Source organism: Amblyomma mixtum, chromosome 9 (assembly GCF_055824585.1).
Source record: "Amblyomma mixtum isolate Tamu chromosome 9, ASM5582458v1, whole genome shotgun sequence".
NCBI lineage: Eukaryota > Metazoa > Arthropoda > Arachnida > Ixodida > Ixodidae > Amblyomma > Amblyomma mixtum.
In genome coordinates, this window is record NC_143020.1 from 100,512,207 (window position 1) to 100,537,619 (window position 25,413).

At 42.7% G+C, this 25,413-nt stretch overlaps 2 protein-coding genes across 2 annotated transcripts; both read left to right on the forward strand.

Moving 5' to 3' along the window:
* The first annotated feature begins 901 nt into the window (after positions 1–901).
* Positions 902–7,432, forward strand: LOC149330353 (uncharacterized). Its single transcript, XM_089559404.1, has 4 exons — positions 902–989; positions 3,947–4,124; positions 5,305–5,446; positions 7,343–7,432. Exons 1-4 carry the CDS (start codon positions 902–904, stop codon positions 7,430–7,432), a joined length of 498 nt encoding a protein of 165 aa, XP_089415530.1.
* Positions 7,433–8,038: 606 nt separating this feature from the next.
* LOC149330354 (uncharacterized) lies at positions 8,039–13,079 on the forward strand. Its single transcript, XM_089559819.1, has 4 exons — positions 8,039–8,195; positions 10,548–10,746; positions 11,297–11,438; positions 12,978–13,079. The coding sequence occupies exons 1-4, from the start codon at positions 8,039–8,041 to the stop codon at positions 13,077–13,079; spliced, it is 600 nt and encodes a 199-aa protein (XP_089415945.1).
* The last annotated feature ends 12,334 nt before the right edge of the window (positions 13,080–25,413 follow it).

Below are 25,413 nucleotides of genomic sequence, written 5' to 3' on the forward strand. Positions count from 1 at the left end.
GACGTGGAACGTATACCTCATCCAGCGATCACTGTGAAATGGGAGTAGTGCATAAATGTCAACTGAGACACGTTAACTGACTATGAGATACCTTACACTGTCCATGGGAGCATCAAGAGTACTATGAAAGGTAGGTTCCCAGCCAGGAACAGCCATTTTATAACCAGCGTCTCTCTTCCCGTCCCTTGTCTTCTGAATAGATAAGGAAGGCCTCGATTCTGGCAGTCTTGATACCATAGTTAGCATAAGAGGGTTCTTGCACAGTTTTCTCCGTCACTGTTCGACCACGTTCCAACGTGGCATTCACGGTACTACAGGACGTAGTGTGTCCGCCGCTACGGAAGAGGGTGGCGCTGGTGAACACTCTGAAGGCTCGGTTACAATACATATAAATACTTCCTAAAGCCGAAGATTAACCCGCCGTCTCCTTAGCTCAGTAGGTGGAGCAGCGGACACGCATTTTGGAGGTCGGGCGCATGTGGATGTTTTTGTTCTGCTTTCTCATCTATGGTCTTTAAAATAATTACCCTATTTATACTTCAATTACGAACACAACAAATTAAAAAATTAAAAAAGAAAAAACACCCTCGATGCTCTTTGGTTTCGGTGTCCGTTGGGTTCCGTCATTCTGAGGACTTGTTTCATATGGGCAAGGCTAGACCCAGAAATTGCTGCCTTCAAGGTTCGTGCAATTAAGTGCCTTCGGCAATTAATCCCAAATTTGATTGACAGATGGCGTTTGCATAATATTAAACCATGGTATATAAACGCTTTAATAGCGCATTCACGGGCAATGTTAGCTATTTTACAACAAACAAGTGGCGTTCAGCGCGTTTTACGACTTTGGAGCCGCGCAGTTGTTTTTGTGGATAATAAAAGAAAGTCTTCGAGCTCAAGGCAAATGCTCAAGCCAGGGCTCTGGCTCTTCGTCGCAGTGGTTACAGGTTGCAGGAGTTGGACCCAATCACCGACTCTTCACTACTGCTTAGGTGAGTCGCTGTGAACAGTGACGCACGGCAAAAATTATCAGAATGGGGTGGTTATCAAAAAAGTTTATCGATATGGATGCGTTGCTTTTGAAGATTCGGTACCATATCCGAAAAAAGACCTACTGAACTACAAACCTGCACATATGGCGAGGTCCTATGGAGCAGCGTGCGCCAACTTTCGTTAGCTTTTTGGCCGTTGAGGAAGCTCGATTGACCTGTTCGTCTGCTATGATCATCATCATCGTTTGCCATTTTGTGCAAGATATTTAATACATTTGTTTTGTCTGCGTCTTATATCTTAACATCAGCAATAAAAATATCCATAATAACGACTTTTTTCGCTCTGGACGAGTATAAAAACGTCTTCCTTTTTATCCGCTTTCTTTTCGTCAGCGCCAACGTGCCTAGCAGAGATAAATGGATGATGATGATTACGTGGACAAACGACAAAACTGCCTCGTTTGAAATAAAATGATGAAGGAGGCCATTTTCTCAACAGGTATATATTAGCGCCACGCCGCCCGTAATGTTTCTATCCTAGCGGCAAAAGGCATGAACTAGAACATGCGCGCTGGAGAAGGGCCATTTGTGCAGGTCTGTAGTTCAGTAGGTCTTGATACGAAAAATCCCCCGAGAGGCTGCGCGGGAGTTGCATTCATATTGTGGTGATTTAACAAGGATGCACAAGGATGATGAACTGGGCAAGTTGGAGAGGATGCATGTTTGGAAAAAACCAGTTGCGAAAGAAGAACGAGACGGAAACAAGGAAACACGGAAGAGAGCTATCTCACAACTGAATTTATTGATGGGAAGTGTACAGATTAAATAGCAAATAACACACGAAATAAAAACACGAAAAATATGAAGACACAAGCGATGTCTTTCACGTGTTTTTCACGTGTTCTTTGCTATTTTTGATCTGTACACTTCCATACCAGTAAATTCAGTTATGAGACAGCGCTTGTCCCTTTTCCCTTGCTTAGGTCCCGTTCTTTTTTCGTGCTGGTTTTTCACAAACATGGCGACTAAATTTGGCTATTGATGTGAGAAATATATGACTAGAAAACCTGTTCTTACCTGATTTTGCTCAGATGTTTCCCTTCGTTGAAAACTCTTGCAGCTGAATTTTCACTGCTTTCGGCGGCCTGCTCATAAGTACGAACACAAGTACATTGTGGTCTGTTCATTCATTTTCTTTTTCGCAGCGATGGGTCTGTATGTGCCCTGCTCTGTCGTGAGTAGGCTTAGCGGCGCCATCTGATATCGAAGCTCTAAATTCTGGGTTTACCGAATGGCTAACAGCAGCCTCTTCCAGGTGTGTCACATAAGCCGTGGGATGGGCAGAAATGTGCTCTTGTTCGCTTCTTTCCACCCGTGGGACTGCAAGCTTCTTTTTGTACGCAAATGTCTCGTTAACGACTACCGTAATCATGTGTCAATTTTTAAGGCGAAAGCCTTTAGTGCCTCTTCGTTGTTGACACAAGGTTGTTAGCAGAGGTGTCACGCTTTTCGGTTGGTCGAAATGGTTGTGACGTCAGAGTGCGCGGATTCGAAGTAATGAGGTCACTCCCGGATGCCTAATGCCCCCTTCTGGAGCACACGACAACTAATAATATAGTTGTCGTCCGCTCCGACAGGGAGCGTAAGGCGTCCGCGGGTGACCACTTTACATACCTCTTTACTGCGAACAGAGCCATGGATACAACCGAACTCAGCGAAGCAGAGAGAGAGAGTCGTGCTAAAGAAGCATTCAAAGTCGGCAGTCAAAGTGTGTAGTCAAAATGTGTAGTCAAATAAAACGCTAGTACAGCACAAACAGTCTCGCAGTCAATGCCAAACAGTGCGCCAGGAAAGGCTTTAGCCTTGCAAAATTTTTAAGGAGCCAAAGTGCCCCCGGAATATTTTATATCTCGAGACAAAGAATCCGTGATCGTTGTGGGCACCGAATGTTGTTTTCGGAACGTGTAATGAAGTAACGAAAAACTCAGATGTGGCGCTCGTAGGGTGCCTCGATGCCTGCCCGCCATCGAGGCACCCTAGGCGCTCGCGATTAGGGACGTCACATAGCGGCCAGTAAGCGAACCGATGCGCCCAAACGGTTACCATTGCAAAGTGAGTGATGTGACTGGTTTACGAATATCACGACTGCCGATGTGACGAGCTCTAGTCGTTCGTGAACTACGTTTTCGTTTGAGACATTCTTAGCATTAAGCCGCCGTTTGGCGCATACCCAGCAATTCTGTACAAAACCATTTTTAAGCGGGAAACCTTTTATGAGCGCAATTTTTTTCATATAATGGTGGATTTCACATAACAATCAATATATTCGCAAATGACACGATGGCAGTCCTGCATTTTTTTCTATTAACGTTTTTGCTATTAACGAAACCGTTCCTCATTGATTTTCTATGACATTTCGAATGGTTCGATGTGATCGATGGAAATACTTTTAAATATACATTTTGCTATATTCAGAAGAATGGACCATTATCTTCAATATTTGCAAAAGAGTATCTTACAATTTTTCAATTTTCCAAATTTTTGTCCGAGAATGTTGGACACTAGACTTAGTTTGAATGTATCGTAGAAAGCAGATGTAAGAAAAGTCCACGAATATGTTGATATTCGAGTAAAAAGCAGCGCATTTCTGTTCCGCAGAGAGAGAGAGAGAGAGAAAGACAGAGAATGTTTATACACTGTGTATAGCGTTTTGGAGGACTCCTACGGCGACTGCTTGGGCCCATTTTACCGCTGATAAAAAATGAGTTAAAAGAAAAAGAAATAATATTGATAAATAAGGAAAAGCTAACATGAACATAAAGAATATTACTTCACGCACATCGATGAAGGCCAATAAATGGTAAACGCGACACAGAACTGGACGCCATACAAAACTAATTGGAGCACAGCTATTTCCGTCTGGCTGCGTCGTCTCATTGCTCTCATCACCTTTTCAGAGGATAATAATCTCTACATGAGCAATGTTGTCATCACGAACGCCACATTGGGGCAGTACTTCGGCGTGAACTACACAGTGGAGTTCATGCGGAGGCTGGAGCAAAACCCCCGACTTGACTTGATCTTGTCAGTTGCCGGAGGGCCTCAGATTCCTTGCGTCGACAACATCGGTTCCTGGTGAGGCAAAATTAACGCATGTACTACTATAATTTCACTCGCGATTGCTATATCATAGATTAATTGTATATATTAATATAGATAGATTAGTATATAGACTATAAGAGAATAATTGTAGATTAATATATGTTAGTATAGATCGATTTCGGAGTATTTGAGCCGACAGCGAGGCAGGGAAGCTTCGCAGCGTAACAGCAGTTCGCATTGTGTATACACAATAGATGTCGCTACTAGTTTTGGGAGGTTGCTAAGTGCCGTTAGCAGAGGTCGCATTTTGTAGGAATTTGCTTCATTTTCTCCATTATTCAATCGTGACGTCTATTATGGCGATTGAAATAGCGCGTGTGGCAAAAAACGGCCAGTCCCAGGGGCCCTGCCAATGCTACGCTTCATTCACCAATTTCTTATTGTACTTACAGAAGCAAAAGTATCACATGCAACAAATCACATGCAACATGAAGAGGGACAAAATCGTTTTAAATCAGATGCAGCCAAAAAAAGAGCGAAAGCAAATTGCATTCTTTATTGCTATTATATAAGTCGAGTAGCCACCACGAGGGTGCGCTTAGAACACGAATATGGTGGCGGGTTGGAAAACAACTCAGTCTGCAAAGCGCGTGAAAACCGTCTTATGTTTAATTGTCTAAATAGTCATAAATGGAATAGTACGTCGCGAATGCAGCGGGTAGGGCTTCTTTAGGAAGAGTTCTTCGGTGAACTGGTATGTTTAATGTGGTAAGTAGCAACATGAGGAATATAAAAGGTAACGCTTAATTAATTCGCACTCATGAAACAAATTTTTTCCTACATCCCCATGGAAGTTGAAAAGGCATCGAAGTGAACATGTGTGTAGAGAGAACAAGTATTTGTAGTATGACCGCTAAACCTTAAAGATATCCTCGAAAGGCGCGATATTTATAGCGGGCATTTCTGCCTTGAAACTAAAACGGTTCTCAGCAGAGGATCATGGACTCCGTAATAAAATGTTTTCGACTTTACATTTGTTGTACTTGAACATACAAAGTATGCCACGTTTCACACTCCCTCAATATCTTCCGCGCCCATGGGCGATGTGGCTTTGAAAAGATTACGCGAAGCTGAAATTTGTGTTCCATGTACACCTCACCTGGATTCGAGAAAGGCAGTTCGAATTCCTTTTTATTTGATTGATCATGAACAGCTCGTACAACCTGTGCAATGCCGAAACTGAGATCGAAACGCGGATCACCGACCCTTGGAAGAACGAGTGTCCAATACCGAGGGGTCTCTTGAACGGATATTTTCGATACCAGCTCAGCCAAACAGCATGGACTGTACTCAAGGTAAGCAGCATTGCCGTGTATTCGCGCGTACACAGTACTACGGAAGTCAAAAGAGAGGGCCCTTTCAATGAAGAAGCGCCCTGCGTCATTTGTTACTGATACGGAAAAATTCTGCACAAAAGCATTTCTGAGTGGGGAACAGTTTATGAACGCAGTTATTTCATATTATGTAAGATTTCTGTGTAATAATGAATATATCCGCCTAGCACCCAACGGCAGTCTTGAATTTTTTTTTTTGCTATTAGCGTTTTCGCTATCGTCAAAAGCGTTCCCCATTGGTTTTATTAGACACTCTGAACTGCCCGATGCTATCGATGGAAACTCCTTAAAAGAAAGATTTTGTTACACATAAGAAAAACAGACCATTACCGTCAGTATCTCCATAAAAGTATCTTGAAATTTGTGAATGTTCAAAGTTTTTGATCCTAGAACGTTGTGCATGATAAGAGCAAATGCGTATAATCTACTGAGGTTTGTAGGCTCGTAGGACAGATAACTTCCTTAATCGGCGCTATTCAGCGTAGCCCTCAAAGAAGACAATAAAAAATGAACAGGATTTTAGTCTAATAAGTACTAAAATCGGCCGGTGCGCCACACAGGCATTGGAAACTACTGAGTACTTACGATTGCTGCTTAATTTAGGCTCGCACACAAACTAAGCAAAGAGTCGTCCTCATCAAAAATCATGATCATCATCATCATTTAGTTGACCCTTAAAGGCCCCTGGGGGGGGGGGGTATTACATAAGGGGGGGAGTAGTACATTCAACATGACTCACATTGGTAGGAGAAAAAAAAAGAATTAAAAAAAGAACAAAAAGAACACACAACAAAAGCATAAAGAGAAATAAAGTCACGAAAGGGAAATGAAACAATTTATACAGCAAGATAACACATCAGACGTTCTTTAAACCTTACCGGATCGCGTTCAGTGACAACCAATTCTGGAAGCCGACTCCAGTCTTGAATAGCGGCTGGCAGAAAAGATTTGTTAAAGGCATTAGTTGATCCGTGTAAACGTTGGATGCTCATGGAGTTGAATAAACGGGATGACGTGCGCACAGGAGGGACTAGATGGGACTCGCGTAGGTTAGGAAAATTGTGATATAATTTGTGCAATAAACATAAGCGAGAAACTTTGCGTCTAAGGGCTAGTGGGCTGATAGCGATGGATGACTTGATAGCGGTAATGCTGTGGTGAAAATCGTAATCTGAAGTAATAAAGCGTGCCGCACGATTCTGAATGGATTCAATGGTGTTAATTAAGTAAGCCTGGTGAGGAGACCAAATTGCTGATGCGTACTCAAGTTTAGTGCGAATGAAAGTCTCGTATGGTAGTTTACGGATTGATTGCGGAGACAGTGAAAGTGACCTTCTAAAAAAGCCCAGTGTTTTTGATGTATCAGCAACGAGTTGAGTGATGTGTTTTTCCCACGTCGGTTTGCTGCTGATTGTGACACCTAAGTACTTGTATGATTCAACCTGCGAAAGGATAGTTGATTGAAGAGAATAAGGATACGTAATATTGGAATGCTTGCGTGAAATTTGCATAAATTTGCATTTAGTGATGTTCAGCTCCATCAATCATTCGAAACACCAATTATATTTTTTTGTAAGTCATTTTGTAGGATAACCTGGTCGTCGTGAGAGGAAATGCGACGATATAACACACAGTCGTCCGCGAAAAGACGAACGGACGAAGATATGCCGGATGGGAGATCATTGATAAATATGAGAAAGAGCAGGGGCCCAAGCACAGAACCCTGCGGCACGCCTGAAATCACTTCATGAGTTGCTGAATGATAACCGCCGATGACGGTATATTCATAAAAATAAAGTATTCGTTGCTTGCATGGAAATTCTGAAGAAATATGTCGCTCTCACTTCTTCTTCACAGGGGCGAGCAGTTCTTATACGTGCAAATATTATCGAAGGAGGAGAGCTTTTGGCATGTTTTCGTCTAACAGCAATGATCAGACCTTTTTGAACAAAATGAAGAAGCATTAAAGAATTAGTGCGCCTTCCTTCTTGGGTGTCTTTTTTACCCTCAATGCACAAACCTTACTTGCTGTGGCAAACATAGAATAAAAGAAACAATTTTTCATACAGAACATGACATTTCTCGTTAGCGTAAAATCGACGCAGTAGCTTAATAAACAATACCTCGCCAACTTTTTCAGGGGGTTGAGGTCAAAATTTAGGTCAAGGATAGCATCAGGTAGAGTGAAGTTTAGGGCGCCTAAATCGTCCTCCTGTTCGAGCTTTCATCGTTGACTAGATTCTTTTTGCCTGCAAAGACTTCAACTAAGTGCAACTAAGTGCAGTCATGTCAAGTTGCATGCGTTATGTGGACAGCTGCTTGCTTACAAAATTCAGCCGGTCTGTACCTTTTCTGTCTTTTTACTTTGAGAGAAATTGAGCAAGCTGTTTTCTTCCTAATCTTTACAGCTGCCAAATCAGTCTGAAGTAAAGAGACTCTACGATACTTAGCTATCCATATGTTACTGCAGATGCGGTATGAACGTTATGCGCCATGGAAGTGCAGCTGTTCAAAAGCGCTATTCATCGGGCTTTCTCCGGACTATTCTGAGAGATGTGGTTTTGTTACGCATTTCTGTCTGGCTTGCTACTTTCCGCATCTGCTGAAAAGACAACTCCGAAGGGCGGAAAGACTGTTACTGACGAAGAGTCCAATGAAGACGGCGAATACGATAAACATACTTTCTTCGGCACGATTGACCCCTGCGTCGGTAAGGAAGAGAGTTTTTATTTATTTATTTATACAGAATACCCCTAAAGGCCCTCGAGAGGGTATTACATAGGGGGGGGGGGGGGCACAGGCAATTGAACAGAATAAAACAAAACCACAAATATAAAACAAACAACAAAAGCACAAATAAGACACTTTGCATGAGATAAGTAAGCAAAAGAATAAAAACAAAAGCTCAATACTACCTTAGTAGTATTATAGATTGCTTGAGAAAGCCTCAACATGCATTTAAAAATTATCGAATCTAATTAGTATTGTGGTCAAACTTTATGCAAACAGTGGCTATGTCGCGCACTGTGTCAAAATGCGGTTTCATTCGTGCGAATCTCAGTGCGTTACGTGACTTCCCAATATGAACAAACCATGAAAGGGGCTCGTGTGTAAAGGGCTCGAATGGTGGGGCTACAGAATAAGTTTGTCTTTTTACGAGTTTGAGGAAAAGATTTTGCACGACTCTAGCGTGTATTTTCTCGCAAGCATTGTTTCTAGAAGCGAGCATCCGCAACCGCGACTCTCACTTAATTGGTTGCGTAGCGAACTACTCGAACACTGTTAACTTTTATCTTTTAACTCCTTAAAGATAACTGATAGGAAAGCAGAAGGAAAACAACCACATGCCGCTGGCGGGATGCGAACCCACGAGCTCCGAATTTTGTGTGCGGTGCTCGACCAACTGAGTTACAGCGACGGCTGTCCAGTCTTCTGCTTTCGGTGGTATTAATGAATAGTGTAATTAAATACCGAGAGTATTCACCAAAGCCATCCTCATCACTAGCGGTGGATGTAGTATGAACTGAATTACTGCGAGTGCCTCGTAGGAATGTAGAACTACGCAAGCGGTTCTCTATAACGCCGCTAGTACGGACCAATTCAGTCGTTCTCTCTAGATCTGTAAAAATCATTAATAAACTTTTCACTGTCATAAGCGATGCAAGACAGAGAGGGAAATAACCTTTATTAGCACCCGTCAAAAGTTTGACTAATGGAATTGAGTGGGCGAGTTGGTTTCCATCTTGACAGTGAAAGCGCTCAAAAGGACAAGGACGACAGAAAAGGAAAGACATACAAAGCGCTTTGTATGTCTTTCCTTTTCTGTCGTCCTTGTCCTTTTGAGCGCTTTCACTGTCAAGAAAAAAAAAGTTTGACGGGGATCCGAGGTGCAGCTCGGTCTGAAAAAAGGAATTTTAGGTGCATCTATCCTAATTTAATGCGTTAAGTGTCAAACCACGTTACTGCGCTGGAGCACTTACACGAGACAACTTAGGGCATGCCGTTGACATTGTTAATAGCAGCTTAAATTGTTTGCGTCGCAGAAGGACAACATTGAAAAGGAAGAAACACACTTGGGAATCTGGAGACATGGGAAGAGCATGCACGTTCAGTGTCCTTTTGAGAAACCTGCATGATTAGAGTAGGAGCACATTAAATAAATTTGTTTACCTACCGCGGTGGTCAGTATTTTGAGCATCCGGCTCGCACGTGGGAGGTGCAGGGTTCGATTCCTCACTGCCACCGGGTACCCACCGGTGATACAATGAGTACAAACTTTCCCCTGGTCTTTTGCTCGGATTCTATAGGGTGAAAAGCTTGACAAATGGGTCTTTGACCAAACCTTGGGAAGACGAAAATGCCGTGTGCCATGGCGCTCTTTGGCCACAGACTCCCTAACGACGTAAAAATCTATCACAATCATCATCATCATCCCCTTCTTCTCTATCATCATCATTATCATCATCAATTTGTTTACCTGGCCAACGTGTAAATACAGTGAGTCACCTCACAATCAGCAAACACGTAACGGGAAACGAACGAAACGCTATTTCATTCCCCACTGGCGTAAAATGACGAAGCTGCTACGTAGTTAGAATGAGTCCGGAGCATGCGCTGAAGAGTGACCAGCAATTCTGCAAAGGTGCTCTGTGCAGTAAAACGGCGCACGAATACCTCAAAAGTCAGGTTGGAAGGTTTCGTTGATTCCCGTTATAAAATTGTCTAAAGACCGTCTATAGACTTCTTTTAGACTCTATTGCCTTCCTATTTCCTTCCTATTCAATTTTGGCTATTCATTGTCAAAAGACTCTATAGAGAAAAGTCTACTAAAAGTGTTTGGCCATAAATCTATAGATTGCCTATAGGCTATTTATAGCATTTGTAGTGCATATAAGCTAGACTATAAGATTTGTACATAGAGGCTCTATAGACTGTATAGACAAAAAGCTATGGATAGTCTATAGACTGTCTAAGGTAATTTTTGTAAAGGATCATCCGTTGTCCTCTATTGCATCACTGGGATAAGTCGCACAAAGCTGATACGTGCTTTCGTTCTGTCCAGGTTTGGACCCGCCAATACATAACCGAGCATATTTAGACCACGTCCGTTTGAGCGTGTCCTCCAAGTCTCTCTCGGATGTATACAGAAATGTCAGCGTCGAGATGTATCTCAGGAGAAGTCTATCTAACAACTCGCTTCTGCACTTCTACATAACAGACGAAGAATTGTACAGCTATCAGTGTAGGAATAGGAACTCATGGTGAGTATGAACATGATGGTGATGTTCGGTTCTTGTGGTGCGAGTGAAACTGAGGACATTTAGCGCGAATCACTGGATTAGAATGTGAATTCGCATCGGTGACGGTCAAAACTAAAAGTACGCTAGCAACATTGTTCTAAAAACAGTGACTATGATTTTTCCAAGGCTCTCCACGAGGTGAAAATTTAACGCCCGGTGCTCGACCAACTGAGCTACGGCGACGACTGTCCAATCTGTATTCGGGGATATTTTTTTGTTTGCCTGTAAGCTAACCTTGAGAGTTATAGTATACACAACTCAGCAACACAGCGTTAGATTTATTGCCCAGAGCTGAGAGGACCAGCAGTTCACACTTTTACTAATTGATTTGTTCTTGACTTAATAACTAACTTCTTCACTAATGCATTCCTATAATTTTTCTATATGTATATCTGCTATCGTTAGTACCCTTGAAAGTTCTAATTTCTCTTAGTTGAGTGAGTGGATTGGTTGTCATCATAGATTAATGTGTGGTTACAACTTGCTTTTTCGTTCTCTCCTATTTGATAAGCACTTACAAGTTGTGCAATCCTGAGACGTCGCAGGAGCAAACCCTGACCAAACGCTGGCACGGCAAGTGCCCATTGCGACCTGATTTTTACAAATACAAGTTCGTTTACAAGCTGCCTCCAAGAATACTTCACAAGAAGAGGGTAGGTAATGCTGGTACAAGTGCGTACTATTGCTTTGTTGACGACTGAGTAGTTTTTTTTTTTAATTCAGAACATCTGAGAAAACTATTGGTCTTCCGGAGATGCTAGAATTACACCCGTTTTGTCTTCTATATTGGCTGCAGGCGGAAAGAATAGTTGGACATCGTGCCGTCGCTCATTGCCTTATGGCAGCACCTGTGGAAACTGTCGCTTGATGATAAACAGAATTTATATAATTATTACAGTGAGTCCTGCGCTCGCCCCCTTCCCCCGTACCAGCGCCCCCCCCCCCCCCCCCCCCTTTTTTAAGCTGTGATGTTCAGAAACATAGCTTGACTTGGCACCTAACATTTGCAGTTGAACAGTCAGTTATTTAACACAGTTTCGTTACCCAGCTTGTTAGTTAGCAAGAGACACTGGTTTCCTCACTATTTCTAGTATGCCACAAGAGCCATCTTTATAAAATAAGGTGCTTCTTTTTATATATTATGATGGCCTTCTCTGGAAACTGCGTACGAAACCAGCGAACAGCGTTTTAAAGGCAAGAAGTGCTAAATAACGCTTGCTTTTATTGTTTTTTGCTGCTGTTGTAGCGAAGGAAGTAAGGTAAATTACTATATGTTTTACACTGTCAAGAAGTTGCAAATACGAAACACGAAGTACCTCCAGAGAGAGCTTTACCTGCGATTTTGGAGTATAGACGAGTTCTAGATAACTGACGGCGAAGGAAAAGCTGTGTACCTTAGAAAAAGTCTCTCACTTAGTTATCGTTGCAAGAACAAAACAAAAAGAACAGCACAGTACTATTTTACTCTCATTCGGGCTGTGAATGATAGCCGTACTGGTTGTGAGTTACGAAGACTGGATTTGTGACATAAAAGAGTGGTTTTATTAGTGCGGTAACATTACATGGCTATGTCACGTCATCAAAAAGTGTCGGCAAAACATGCCCGCAAACTTTTTCCGCACGATTACGTCGTTCTCTTAAGATAAGTAACCCCGCTGCGGTGGCTCAGTGGTTATGGTGCTCGGCTGCTGACCCGAAAGACACGGGTTCGATCCCGGCCGCGGCGGCTGAATTTCGATGAGGGCGAAATTTAAGAGGCCCGTGTACTGTGCGATGTCAGCGTACGTTAAAGAACCTCAGGTGGTCGAAATTTCCGCAGCCCTTCACTACGGCGTCCCTCATAGCCTGAGTTGCTTCGGGACGTTAAACCCCCATAAACCAAACCAAACCAATCCTAAGATAAATGTGTGAAAGTGTGGTTGTGATGTACAGTGTGTGATAAAATGTTGCCATGGGAAAAATTTGGATGATGAGGGCAATTAGTGAATTAAATAAAGGCTAAAAAATACACATACACGTCAAAATAACCATGGACGTCGATATAGTTCATGGATGTGAGATCAGCCACGGGCGTCGATAGAGTACATGGGCGTTTTGCTTTCGCATTGCTCCAATGCGGGTCAACGCAGTGATCTTAAAGTTTTTCGTTATGGGGGAGTAAGTAAACATGGCCTGGTCTTCGCTATGTGCAGAAAACCACCGTCCTCAATATCCAGGCTCAGCTTCATGAAGGGTACGTCTGCGTGGCCTGCTACAAGATCAGGATGATGTTCAGGAAACGGTCAAAGGTGTAAACCCCGGTGAGCTTTATAATAAAATGCGGCACGGACCCGCACTGTCACAGAGCAAACTGTTTCTTCCATTCCAGCGCCGAAGTTTCTTCTATAATTTTTATTGTAACATTCTGATACTTTGAACTTATGTTGCATCTCTCAATTTGTGGCTGCAGATACCGAAGCTTGAAAGGAAACCCGTCCGGCGTGTTATGTAGAGGAGGCACAAATAATGTCTGCTTTTTCGCGACCTTATAACAGGCCTGACGTTGAGTCGTTATGATTTCGCCGAGACTTTGTTAACTCTATGTCATGAATTATGGTGCCGCTTATTGCAGGACTGTGAGCCAATCAGAAAGCGAGGGAAAAACAAACTGTTTAATTCTCCTACGGTGGCCTGAGAACACTAGGCCACCGGAGAGGGCAGGGTATCGCTATAATGGAAAGTGCATCGAAAAGTTACATACCCAACAAGTGTGGACAAACTCAGAAGACACGGGAATGGAAAGAGAGGTGATCATTATGAAATAAATGACAGTAACCAACCGTCATCAAAACCAAGGAGTATAAGGAATGTCTTGTGTTGTAGTTTTTATCATCAAGAGTAATAAAGCAGAAGAAAAAACAACCACACCCCACAGGTGGCATGTGGTTGCTTTTTCGTCTGCTTTTAATAATCTCGCATTAATAAAAACTACAAAAAGGACATCCCTTATGCTGCTTGGTTTCTGTGGCTGTTGACTTGCGTCATTTAAGTGGGGACAAAACCATTTTTGATCGAGAAACAGTTTCTGAACGCAGTTTTTGTCATATATTGTCAGATTTCATTATAACAACAAATATTTCCGGGGGTCTCCCGCCGGCAGGCATGCATATTTTTTTTTTGCTATTAACGTTTTTGCTACCATCAAAATTGTTCCTTTTTTGTTTTTCATAGGAGTCTTCACTGTTCGATGCGATCGATGGAAACACCTTAAAAGAAAGATTTTGCTACATATCACAAGAATGGACCATTGCCTTCAGTATCTCCATAACAGCACCAGACAATTTTCCGGTATTCAAAAATTTTGTCGAAGAATGTTGGAAATATGTGGCCCCCGGGAACGTCAACATCGGGGATATTGATTTCAGTAAAAACTTTTTGATCTGTCACCCAGGGGCGCGCCCCGAATTCTTTTCATATAATAAAGTTTTTTTTTCTCTCTCTCTCACCCCACAGAAAAGGTAGGACCGTGGTCAAACGTGTTAAGATCACAACGCTTTCTTTTGAGTAACGTAGTTGGGGACTAACGGCAAACCTGATGTTTTTATCACCTCGGAAGGCGGGTTCTGGGAGAGCAACTCTTGTTTTCACCCTTCTGGACATTTCAAAATTGAGTTGATGTTGTTTCTTATTATACTGCCCAGAAAGAAATCCGCTGGTCTGATTATTTTTGACCATGACTCTAGGTCCTAAGCGGGAAAACATCTTCTGTACCGAAACACTTCGAAGTGCATTCGCGGGAAGAATATTATAGACCATGCTTCCACTCCAGTGTAACGGGAAGAGAAGTGTTTAGTGCCTCTAGTAGCAAGCGCAGAAGTAAATTTTACTTGCATAGGCAACAAACATTTATTCATTTTCGCTGGGTAACGTTGAAGGATCCTCTGAGCACTGAAGTCGGCTTCAAATTATGTCCACGACTGTAGTGTAGCAGAGGAATGGGTTTGTGCGCATAGGAACAGCTTAAGGTTAAGGGTTGGCCCACATTATTTTCGCAGTCTTTTACACCATGGCATACAATGAATGCTTCCTCCGCAGTGGCGACCTTGCTACCTAAACGGCGCCACGCGCTAACGGAGGGCGGATGCATTCCGCACACCATACAACTGCAGTCTAAAAAAAGTGGGTCATATATTCATTTAACATTTAACGTTCCGGCCGTAAAGTCCTTTCTTATTTAGACATTATTGGCTTTTAGTTTGTTTTTCATTTCCGGCGAGAAGGAAATGAGGTAAAGGAACCGCACGTGTCCGTAAGGTCAGCCACACGGGTGTATAGGGGCGCTATTATTGAATCCTGTGAACTGCGTCTACAGTCATTGATGTAAATACAAGGAACACATGGTTTTGCGTGTGCTAGGCCCCTGGGGCAGAAAGACAAAAGGTGGCGCCATTTTGATTGCGAAAAACCATAGTGTATGTTGCAGTTTACGAGTTATTCCTGGCAAGCTGGAACCAACGTGTTGTGAAAGTTGTCCCTGGAAGTACGACGGCCTTCACTGACGTCACACGTGCTCAAATTAGAGACCATTTTATACAACAATTATGAAAACATGAAAAAAAAGGTTAAACCCTCATTAGTTTTGCTATTTTTTTGTCTAAATAACAGATCTAAACTGAAAGGACGGGGATATTGAAAGCAGTGTGTCGAAAAAAATTATGAGCGCCGCAGTGTCCAAGCCGAACATTAAAACAAAGTTTATAATGATTTAATGGGGACAAGATCCCGCTCTTACCTATTTACCTAAGTGGTACGTAAGCAAACAAGGGAAGGGGAATGAGGGGCTCGTTATAAATATGAGAGAAGCCAACAGCCACAGAAACCAAGGGGCACAGATGATTTTTTTAATTGATTTATTTTGTGGTGTTGATAAATTTAGAATATTACTGAATATGTTATCGCTTAAAGCTAATTAGTTTCAGGTGCATATTACCCAACCCTTAGAAGCAGCCACGAGCCCTCAGCTATTTCCTGTGCGCTTTTGCGACGACACAGGTTTCTCTGAGAAAAATTATTGTTGGTGCGCTAACCCCTTCGGAATCCCTCGATTGTACACATTTTCAAATGTTATTGTTTTCACCATCGCTTTTCAATTGATTTACACCTTTCTCTTATTGCCGTTGTTCTTCATTATTCCCTCTCTTAAGCAGAAAAGAAAAAAAAACACGCAGGATATTACACACATGCGCATAGTGACAAAGAAAGTTCTCTGCTTATGAATACCTTGACAGACGAGATGCGGTGCAGTGCAAATTATTTTGGCTTCTGTGAAGAGAAAAGACTACAGTCAGCACAGTAGGCAATTGCTCGCAGATATTGGCTCAGGATTAATAATGAAGAAGAGTAGGGCTTTGATGTGCAAAGAAAAACGAAATGAAAGACATGCTAGTATCTCCCTGAAGACACTATTTGCTCAGGCGGCATTCCAAGAGAGAAGTATTTTGTTCTTTACGTCTTCAGTTTTTATTATTATATTGAAACGCTTCCCGTCGAAGCTAGAACGACTGTTAGGGCATCATCTGCGAACTCTGGCTAAGAGCTCCATGATTGCACGTTGCAGAGTCGTTGGAAGGCAAACATATCGCTCAGAGGCTCATTCCACAATACCTCGTGGCTGTTGCTATAGCCCAGCCCAAGCAAAATGTTAAACTTTTGCTTGCGAAAAAGCGACTTTCTTAAATTCCTTGCGCAGGAATAATTCATGCAACCACAAACCGACGAAGTATCATTCACTCTGAAAGGCAGCATGTCCTCTGCTCTCAGCTCCAACTCAAGCATGCGGGCTAGTTGTTTATCCAAAGAGCCTGTTGAAAGCTTCGCTTAACTATTACTCAAGACCGACTGCATCGCTGGTTAGGTCAGCGGACAACCGGCAGCGGCGCAATTCATTCCATCATCCTGATCCTACGGCGGCCTTGTACAGCCAAGTGATACGGCGCTTGACACGTGCTACTCGCAGACTTCATGGCACGTTGACGGTATATCGACTTTCAAATGACCTTCTGTCACCTTTTTCCTCCAACGTATAATGCGGGCAGAAAAAATACGAGATGTGTTTAGCATTTCGCTGGCTTTCGCTGTGACCCCACTCTACGTGCGTGTGATTTATGCTACGCCATGTGCCGGGCTGTCGCATCGCAGGCAGCTCTTTACGCAAGCATAAGTTTAAGCCACCGGAAGAGTTATAGCTTGTACTTTCTGCTCGGCTTCGCTCTGCTTGTGACACCTCCTTCGCTTGCGTAATGCGTACAGAGCCAAGTAGGCGAGCGTACCGCTATTCCATGGGCTCATGTACTACTGCTGGGTATTAGATAATGGTGCGTGGCATGTTGGAAAGCAGAGGAAAATGCTACCTTTTTGTTTTGTTCGTTAAAGTAAGAAATTAGTTGCGCAAATAGTTAACATTGGAGGTCCCCCGTACACGCGAGGACTTCCTTCAGCATGCTGACGTCGTGGGTTTGGTTCCCACCATTGTCATGGGGTTTTCTTTCCTTCTGATTTGTGTAAATTACCTCCGAGATGATCACAGCTTTAAATTTCCGCTCTAATCTAGTTATCAGAGATATCGAATCGCTAAGCTTTTCTTATTTTTCTTGACTCGACATTTTTTTGTTTGCACATCATACGAGCCTTTCATTTCTTGATCCTTGCCTGCTCAACAGGTAGTGGTGCGATAATTTACTGAAGAGAATTTTTACAACGCTTCGTGAAAAATTTCACCCATATTTTATTGTTGCGTGGAAGTAGCACCACATCACGAAAAAAGACTGAAGCGTAAAAAGTAAACCCAGAAAAGTACAAACTCAATTGGTTTCTTGTCACTGTGTCGGAAGGTTTTCATGCTTGTACGACATTACTTTTCTTTGAGCGAATTTTTTTTTTCAGACTGCTGCTATTTCTCATTGTTCTGGAAGCTAAATCAGTTCGACAAAGAAGTGCTGCGTCCTGGCGTTTTGCTCTTCATTATTTCCCGCTTCTGTCAGATCATATATGGCCCCGAAGGCTGAATTAGGCAGTTTCACAGGAAATAAGATACCGTAGGCTTATTAAGTTACCGTAGGTCGGCGTAGTAACCAACGCCGACGCACCCTACGCCACCGGAAAGTTTTCGCCTTGAAAATTGAATCAAATAAAAAATGAATTGTTGGAATCGGTCAGCACGAAAGCGACGACCTTCATATCGACTGGCCGAACGTTGCAGCCTCAAAGACGTCACTGCACTCGTCATTGACGAGTGCATCTTCGTTTATCCGGTGTGTCTGCTGTCTTGAAACATATATGTTACGGTAATGAATCTAAATGAAAACTGTGGCGTCGAGGCTTCATCTGTGGGTTGAGGTTCATATTTGGACGAAAGTGGAAATAATGAATGACCAGGAATTAGACGTAGAAATTCACCTTAACTGCGCGAGTACTGCACCTAGTTGAAAAGAAGCCCAAGCTAAGGGAGACATGTGAGCTAAGTGCGGCTCTTCAGAGTAAGCAACCGGTGCGGATCCCATACGTAAGATCCCATACGTAAGATCCATACGTAAGATCCCATACATAAGGTCCCATACGTGCGGATCCCATACGTCGACTCATTTCTTTGAATGCTACGAAAGGGCATCGCAGAAATGAAGTTTCTACGCTAATAATTTTGCCGTAACACAGGTGATAAACACGGATGTATGTATGTGAGCTTTTTGAGTGTTCCTATGGTAAGCCTGCCTTTATTACGCAGTAGGCTGTGTATAAGTTCACTTAGGTCGTGATTACACGCGAAAGCTGTACTGGCAAATGTGAAGGTGTTGCAGTAGAGGCTGTTCGTTTTTTTAACTCCATGGGATGTAGGGGATGGAGGGAGGGATGGAAAGTGAAGGGTTTCAATGTCGGTGCACAGTTTGCCAGGTCCTTGAAAGAAGATATAAAATATTCACAGTGAAAAAGTGTACTGAGCACGTGGAATGTTAGTGAGAGTAAAAATAAGCCAGAGATAGATCAACAAACGGCTGAATTCGCCAGTAATCATAACAGCGGATGTTGTGCGCACGCTGGGGCTTTGCAAACTAAATCATGCACATGCCAACGATGCACTGAAAACTCGGTGTTCTGAGGGTGCAAACAGGAAAAGATGCACTAAGGACGAACTCAAAACAAAATTCCACGGCCCTAATACATTACTACTACTCACATCACGAAGAAAAATAGAAGTGTAAAAAAAGGGGCCCAGAAGCGTATAAACACAATAACCTTTGTTGCGACAGTGACTAAAGGCTTTTGTGGTTGTACGTCACTACTTTTTTCTTTGAGCGCATTTTCAGAATTCTCGTGTTGCTGTTTGTTCTGGAAGCTGGATTAGTTTGGGGAACCAGCGCTACGTCCTGATGTTTTGCTAATGATTACTTCGCGCTTCTATTAGATGATATATGGCCGAGGTGGCTGAATTAGGCAGTTTCACAGCAAATAAGTTGCCCTAGGCTTGGGGGTTGTGTGATGTACACGAAAACATCTTTGTTCACCTGCTGACTGATGCGTGCACTATACATAGGTTGACCAGAGGTAGATGCTTTCGATAATGTATCGTGTTCAGTTCTAGCGATTCATTTTGACCGTGAGCTTCGTTTCTGGAGTTTTTGCTCCAACCTTATGTAATACGCTAGCTAGGGGCTCTTAAGGAACAATTAATTATTATGATAATGATGAGTTATTGACATGTATGGCCGTAGTATACAGGGTGTTTCACCTAAGACTTTCTGCAATTTTTAAAAGTAAGCTATTTGAATTATATGCGCGCTTTTTCTGGCATAGCATTGTCAGTGTTGTAGTACATCATAATGCAGCTAAGACGTGCTAACTAGCAGGCTTGTTAACCAATATTTAATAGTTAACTTTTAAACTATTACCGTTGGGCTCCTTAATTATTGAGAGGCATGTAGCCCACCGTAAGTAATGTCCATATCCGTTTTTAGAATTTCGAGAACGCGATTATCCTCGGCGCTGTGGCCCAACAAATTTTGGCTATTTCGACGAGTTAGGTTCACTGGAGAGGTTGCTTTGCCTGCAAGCTTCTCAAACCGCATGTATTTTGGCGCGATGTAGGCGAAATTTGTTGGGCCACAGCGCCGAGGATAATCGCGTTCTCGAAATTCTAAAAACGGATATGGACATTACTTACGGTGGGCTGCATGCCTCTCAATAATTAAGGAGCCCAACGGTAATAGTTTAAAAGTTAACTATTAAATATTGGTTAACAAGCCTGCTAGTTAGCATGTCTTAGTTGAATTATGATGTACTACACCACTGACAATGCTATGCCAGAAAAAGCTCGCATCTAATTCAAATAGCTTATTTTTAAAAATTGCAGAAAGTCTTAGGTGAAACACCCTGTATAGAGATGCTGGCCAAGGTAGGAAGAGGGAACTTCGGAACACAGTGTAGCTCCTGCAGGTGTACATCCAGACATGAAATCAGCGGTTTAGAGTGTAAGTCTGCGGAAGATTGGTTGCGACATTGCGGGATTCCAGATTAACATTTATAATTTTACGAACTTATTTTTCTTAAAAATGGCTACAGGATTCCTGATCGATAAGATATCCGATATCAAGACTAACGAAAGGGGTTCAGTGAGTGTATTGCATTTTAGATGTTGACAGGAACATGGATTTGCTTTGATATCCCGGCTAAATTAAGCCGTGTAAAAAGTCTGAGGAGATGATAAGGGCTGTCATTAAAGAATTCTATTGGAAATATTTTTCTGCGCAACCTTAACAAGTCAGCAGGTGTCAAAAGGTTGTTTATTTTCACTTATAAACAGTTTAATAACACGTGCATAAACTACATGAGAGGCTAGCGAAGGGGGCGCGATATTGAGCACATGAGATTTAAGTGTCAGCGACAAGGGCAGCTGTTTGTTATTGTTGGTGTTACATAACGTACACAGTGAGAATAAATATTAACGTCACTATTTTACATGCACCTATTTCGTAAAGTTGTCCAACGAAGGCAGTGTTTGCGAGATCAAAGAAAATATGTGAGAATAGCTGCTTCTTTTACTCCTGTACACTTGCCACCATTTCATCCCGGAATCGAAGGATCGTTCTAGCAGAAAATTTCAGGGGCGATAAATTGGTTTGATGCGGAGCAAAAGTGATAGAATTCTTCTTCGACTCGCCGTTCTATTCCACTTCTGATTTTATTCCGGTTCTTACCCTACTATAATAATACTTTCACTCTCTAGTCTGTTTTAATTCGGATGTTGTTCCAATACCGATTAGGGAAGAACGCGAAATATTTGACATTGTTAGATAGAGTCGAGTCCCAATACCTCCATCGGCACAGCGGCGGTACGAGTTAGACGGTTCTCCACTGCACTCGGGAGTGGCTGTTTGAAACAAAGCCATCGGTGGGGCTTGTGAGACTTAGGCTGCTCTTCCTGGGCAATGTGAGAAGGCATAGCTCCCGAAAGGCTCATTTTGCACAGATTGTTCTTTGGGAGCCTGCATATTTTGCATGCGGGTTGGATATTGTCTGTCATTTTCATTTTTGCTGAATCATTCTTCATCATTCTTGATCAGTCATTCTTCATTCCTTCATTCTTCATTCAGAGGGACGGTTGACAGATGGCAGGTGGAGAGAGAAAAACCTCCCTGAACGCCACCTGTCTGGGGGAGCCTTCACACAGGCACCAACGCCGGTGCACCCCACACCACTGGGAATTTTTCACCGGGAATTTGAATTGAATCGAATTGAATAAAAATTGAATTGTTTGAACCGGCCGGGCCTAAAGCGACGACCTTCATATCGACTGGCTGTACGTTGAACCCCTAAAGACATAGAGTCATTGACAAGTTGATCTCCGTTTATCCAATGTGTCTGCAGGCCCTTAAAACGCATGTGCTACGCTAAATAATCTAAAAAAAAACTGCGGCATCGAGGCTTCTGTGGTTAGTTTTTGGAAGGCAATGAAAATAGCAAATGGCCAGGAATCAGATGTAGAAATTCACCGGAACTGCGCGAGTACTGAGCCTGTGACATGCATTGTGAGTTGGAAAGAAGCCCAAGCTAAGGGAGACAAGTGAGCTAAGTGTGGCTCTTCAGGCATACCAGCCGTTACGGATTCCATACGTAAGCAATTCTGCGATGCATTTATTTGAACGCTATGAAAGGGCATTGCAGAAATAAAGTTTCCACGCTAATAATTTTGCGGTAACACACGTGATGACTACGACTGTCTGCGTGAGAGCTGTTTGAATGTTCACGCGGTAAGCCTACGTTTATTGCGCAGTAGGCAGTGTATAAGGTCACTGAGGTTGTGTTTACACGAGAAAGCTCTACTGCGCATCTGTAAAAGTGTCGTAGTGGATTTAGTTTTTTTTAACTTTATGGGATGTTAGGGATAGAGGGAGTGATAAAAAAGTGAAGGGTCTCAATGCCAGTGCACATTTTTTCAGGTCCTTGAAAGAAGATAAAATATTCATAGTAAAAAAGTAAAGTGAGCACGTGGGATGAACTTTTTGTTTAAGTAAAAATGAGCCAGAGATAGATCAACGAATTGCTGACTTCGCCAGTAACCATAACAGCAGATGTAGTGCGCATGCTGGAGCTCTGTAAAATAAATCATGCATATGCCAAAAATGCACTAAAAATTCGACGTTCGGAGGGTGCAAACAGGAAAAGCTGCACTAAGGACGCACTCAAAACAAAATTCCACTGCCCTAATACATTACCACTACTGACATCATGAAGAAAATAGAAGCGTAAAAAGTGGCCCACAAGCGTATATACACAATAGGTTTTAGTTGTGACAGTGACTAAAGGCTTTTGGGGTTGTACATCACTACTGTTTTCTGTGAGTGCGTTTTTAGAGTGCTCATGTTGCTGTTTGTTCTGGAAGCTGGATTAGTTTGGGGAACAAGCGCTACGTCCAGGCGTTTTGCTGATCATTATTTCGATCTTCTGTCAGATGATATATGGCCGAGACGGCTTAATTAGGCAGTTTTTCAGCAAATAAGTTAGCATTGGCTTTGGGGCAGTGTGATGTGGACGAAAACATTGTCATTGACCTGCTGACTTATGCGTGCACTATATAGGTTGGACAGAAGTAGATGCTTCCGATAACGTACCGTGTTCAGCTCTTGCGATTGATTTGGATCGTCAGTTTTGCTTTTGAAGTTTTCGCTCCGCCCTTATCTAATACCCCACCTTTGGGCCCTTAAGGAACAAAAAAAAAATGATTATGATAATGATGAATTATTAACACGTATGGCCGCAGTATAGAGATGCTGCGTAAGGCAGGAAGAGGGAACTTCGGAATGCAGTGCTGCTCCTGCAGGTGTACATCCCGATAAGAAATCAGCGCCTTAGAATGGAAGTCAGCAGAAGATTGGTTGCGATATTGAGGGATTCCCAATTAACATTTATAATTTTACGAACTTAATTTTCTTAAAAATGGATACAGGATTGCAGCAATGTTCCAGGGCGATAAGATATCAAATATCAAGGCTAACGAAGGGGGTCATTGAGCGTATTACTTTTTAGATGTTGACAGGCACACGGATTTGCTTTAATATGCCTGCTAAATTAAGCCGTGTAAATTGCCGAGGAGAAGATAACGACTGTCATTATGAACTTCTTGCCGAAATACATGAGAGTTAAGTTCCAGCGGCAAGGGTAGATGTTTGGGCTTGTTGGTATTACATGACATAAACAGTGAGAATAAATATGAACGTCAAAATATTACATCCACCTACTCGGTAAAGTAGTCTAACGAAGGCAGTATTTGCGAGACCAAAGAAAATACATAAGAACAGCTGCTTCCTTTGCCCCTGTACAGTTGCCATCATTTGGTCCCGGAATTGGGGGATCGTTCTAGCAGAAAAATTCTGAGACCATCAATTGGATTGATGCTGAGGAAAGGCGATATCATTCCCCTTCGACTCGTCACTCTATTCCACTTCTGACTTCGTTCCTGATCTTACTCTATTCTAATTATATTGCCGTTCACTGCCCAGTCTGTTTCAATTCTGATTTTGTTCCAATACCGATTGGGGAAGTACGCAAAATATTTCACTTGGTTAGATCACGTTAGTCCTCATACCCCCACCGGCGCAGTGGCGGTGCGGCTTAAGCTATTCGTCACTGCTCTGGGAGGTGGCTGTTTCAAACAAAGCTACCGGTGGAGCTTGTGAGACTCAGGTTGCTCTTCCCGAGCAATGCGAGAAGGAATAGCTCTCGCAAGGCTCCTTTTTACGCAGCTAGTTCTTTAGGAGGCTGTATATTTTGCACGCGGGTCTGCCGTTGTCTGTCATTTTCTTCTTAGTCATTTTAATTTTCGCTGAGTAATTCTTCATTAATCATGCTGAGTCATTCTTCATTCAGAGGGACGGTTCACAGATGGCAGGTGGAGAGAGGAAACCCTCCCTAACCGCCAACTGGAAAGAGGAGTCTTCACACAGACACCGACGCCGACGCACCCAACGCCACCGTGAAGCTTTCGCCTTGAATTTGAGTTGAACTGAATTGAATAAAACAATTGAATGTCTTGAATCGGCTGGCATGAAAGCAACGGCCTTCATAACGACTGGCTAAACGTTGTAGCCCCAAAGACAGAATCACTGACGAGTGTATCTTCGTTTATCCGGGGTGTCTGCCGCCATAAAGCGGATATGTTACGCAAATGAATCTAAAGAAAAACTGCGTCGACGAAGCTTCATCTGTAGGTTGTGGTTAGTATTTGGAAAGCAGTGGAAATTCCAAATGACCGAGAATCGCATGTATAAATTCATCGGAACTGCGCGAGTACTGTACCTGTGACATGCACTGTGAATTGGAAATAAGCCCAAGCTAAGCGAGACATGTGAGCTAAGTGTGGCTTCTCAGGCTAAGCAACCAGTGCGCATTCCGTACGTAAGCATTTATTCGATGAATTTATTCTAACGCCACGGAAGAGCATCGCGTAAATAAAGTTTCTACTCTGATAATTTTGCTGTAAGCCACGTGATGACCACGACTGTCTGCATGAGAGCTGTTGGAGTGTTCACATGTTAAGCCTACCTTTAATACGCAGTAGGCAGAGTATAACGCCACCTAGGTCGTGTTTACACGAGAAAGGTCTACTGCGCATATGTGAAGGTGTCGCAGTAGGTGCTGTTTTTTTTTAATTCTATGGGATGTTAGGGATAGAGGGAGTGATAAAAAAAGTGAAGGGTCTCAATGCCAGTGCACAGTTTCTTATGTCTTTGAAAGAAGATATAAAAATATTCATAGTACAAAAAGTGAACTGAGCACGTGGGGTAACTTTTAGTAAAAAGGAAAAATGAGCCAGAGTTAGATAAACCAACTGCTGACTTCACCGGTAGCCATAACAGCACATGTGCGCACGCTGGAGCTCTGTGAAACTAAGTAATGCACATACCAAATATGCATCAAAAACTCGATGTTTTGAGGGTCCAAACAGGCACTCAAAAGCTGAACTAAGGATGAACTCCAAAGAAATTTCACTGCCCTAATAAATTAATAATACAGTTGAAGCAGGAACCGAATGATATGAAAGGCACACAAGTATTTTCGTAATCGCGGATATTTCTGCTTTAAGCAGCGGCCTAAAGGACC

Bases quoted from the DNA above. Each gene is read 5' to 3' on its own strand.
- LOC149330353 (XM_089559404.1), top strand. From the start codon at position 902: ATGCTCAAGCCAGGGCTCTGGCTCTTCGTCGCAGTGGTTACAGGTTGC. The intron at 990-3,946 runs GTGAGTCGCTGT...TCACCTTTTCAG, and splicing joins GACTCTTCACTACTGCTTAG to AGGATAATAATCTCTACATG. The intron at 4,125-5,304 runs GTGAGGCAAAAT...GATCATGAACAG, and splicing joins GTCGACAACATCGGTTCCTG to CTCGTACAACCTGTGCAATG.
- LOC149330354 (XM_089559819.1), top strand. From the start codon at position 8,039: ATGTGGTTTTGTTACGCATTTCTGTCTGGCTTGCTACTTTCCGCATCT. The intron at 8,196-10,547 runs GTAAGGAAGAGA...CGTTCTGTCCAG, and splicing joins CACGATTGACCCCTGCGTCG to GTTTGGACCCGCCAATACAT. The intron at 11,439-12,977 runs GTAGGTAATGCT...CGCTATGTGCAG, and splicing joins GAATACTTCACAAGAAGAGG to AAAACCACCGTCCTCAATAT.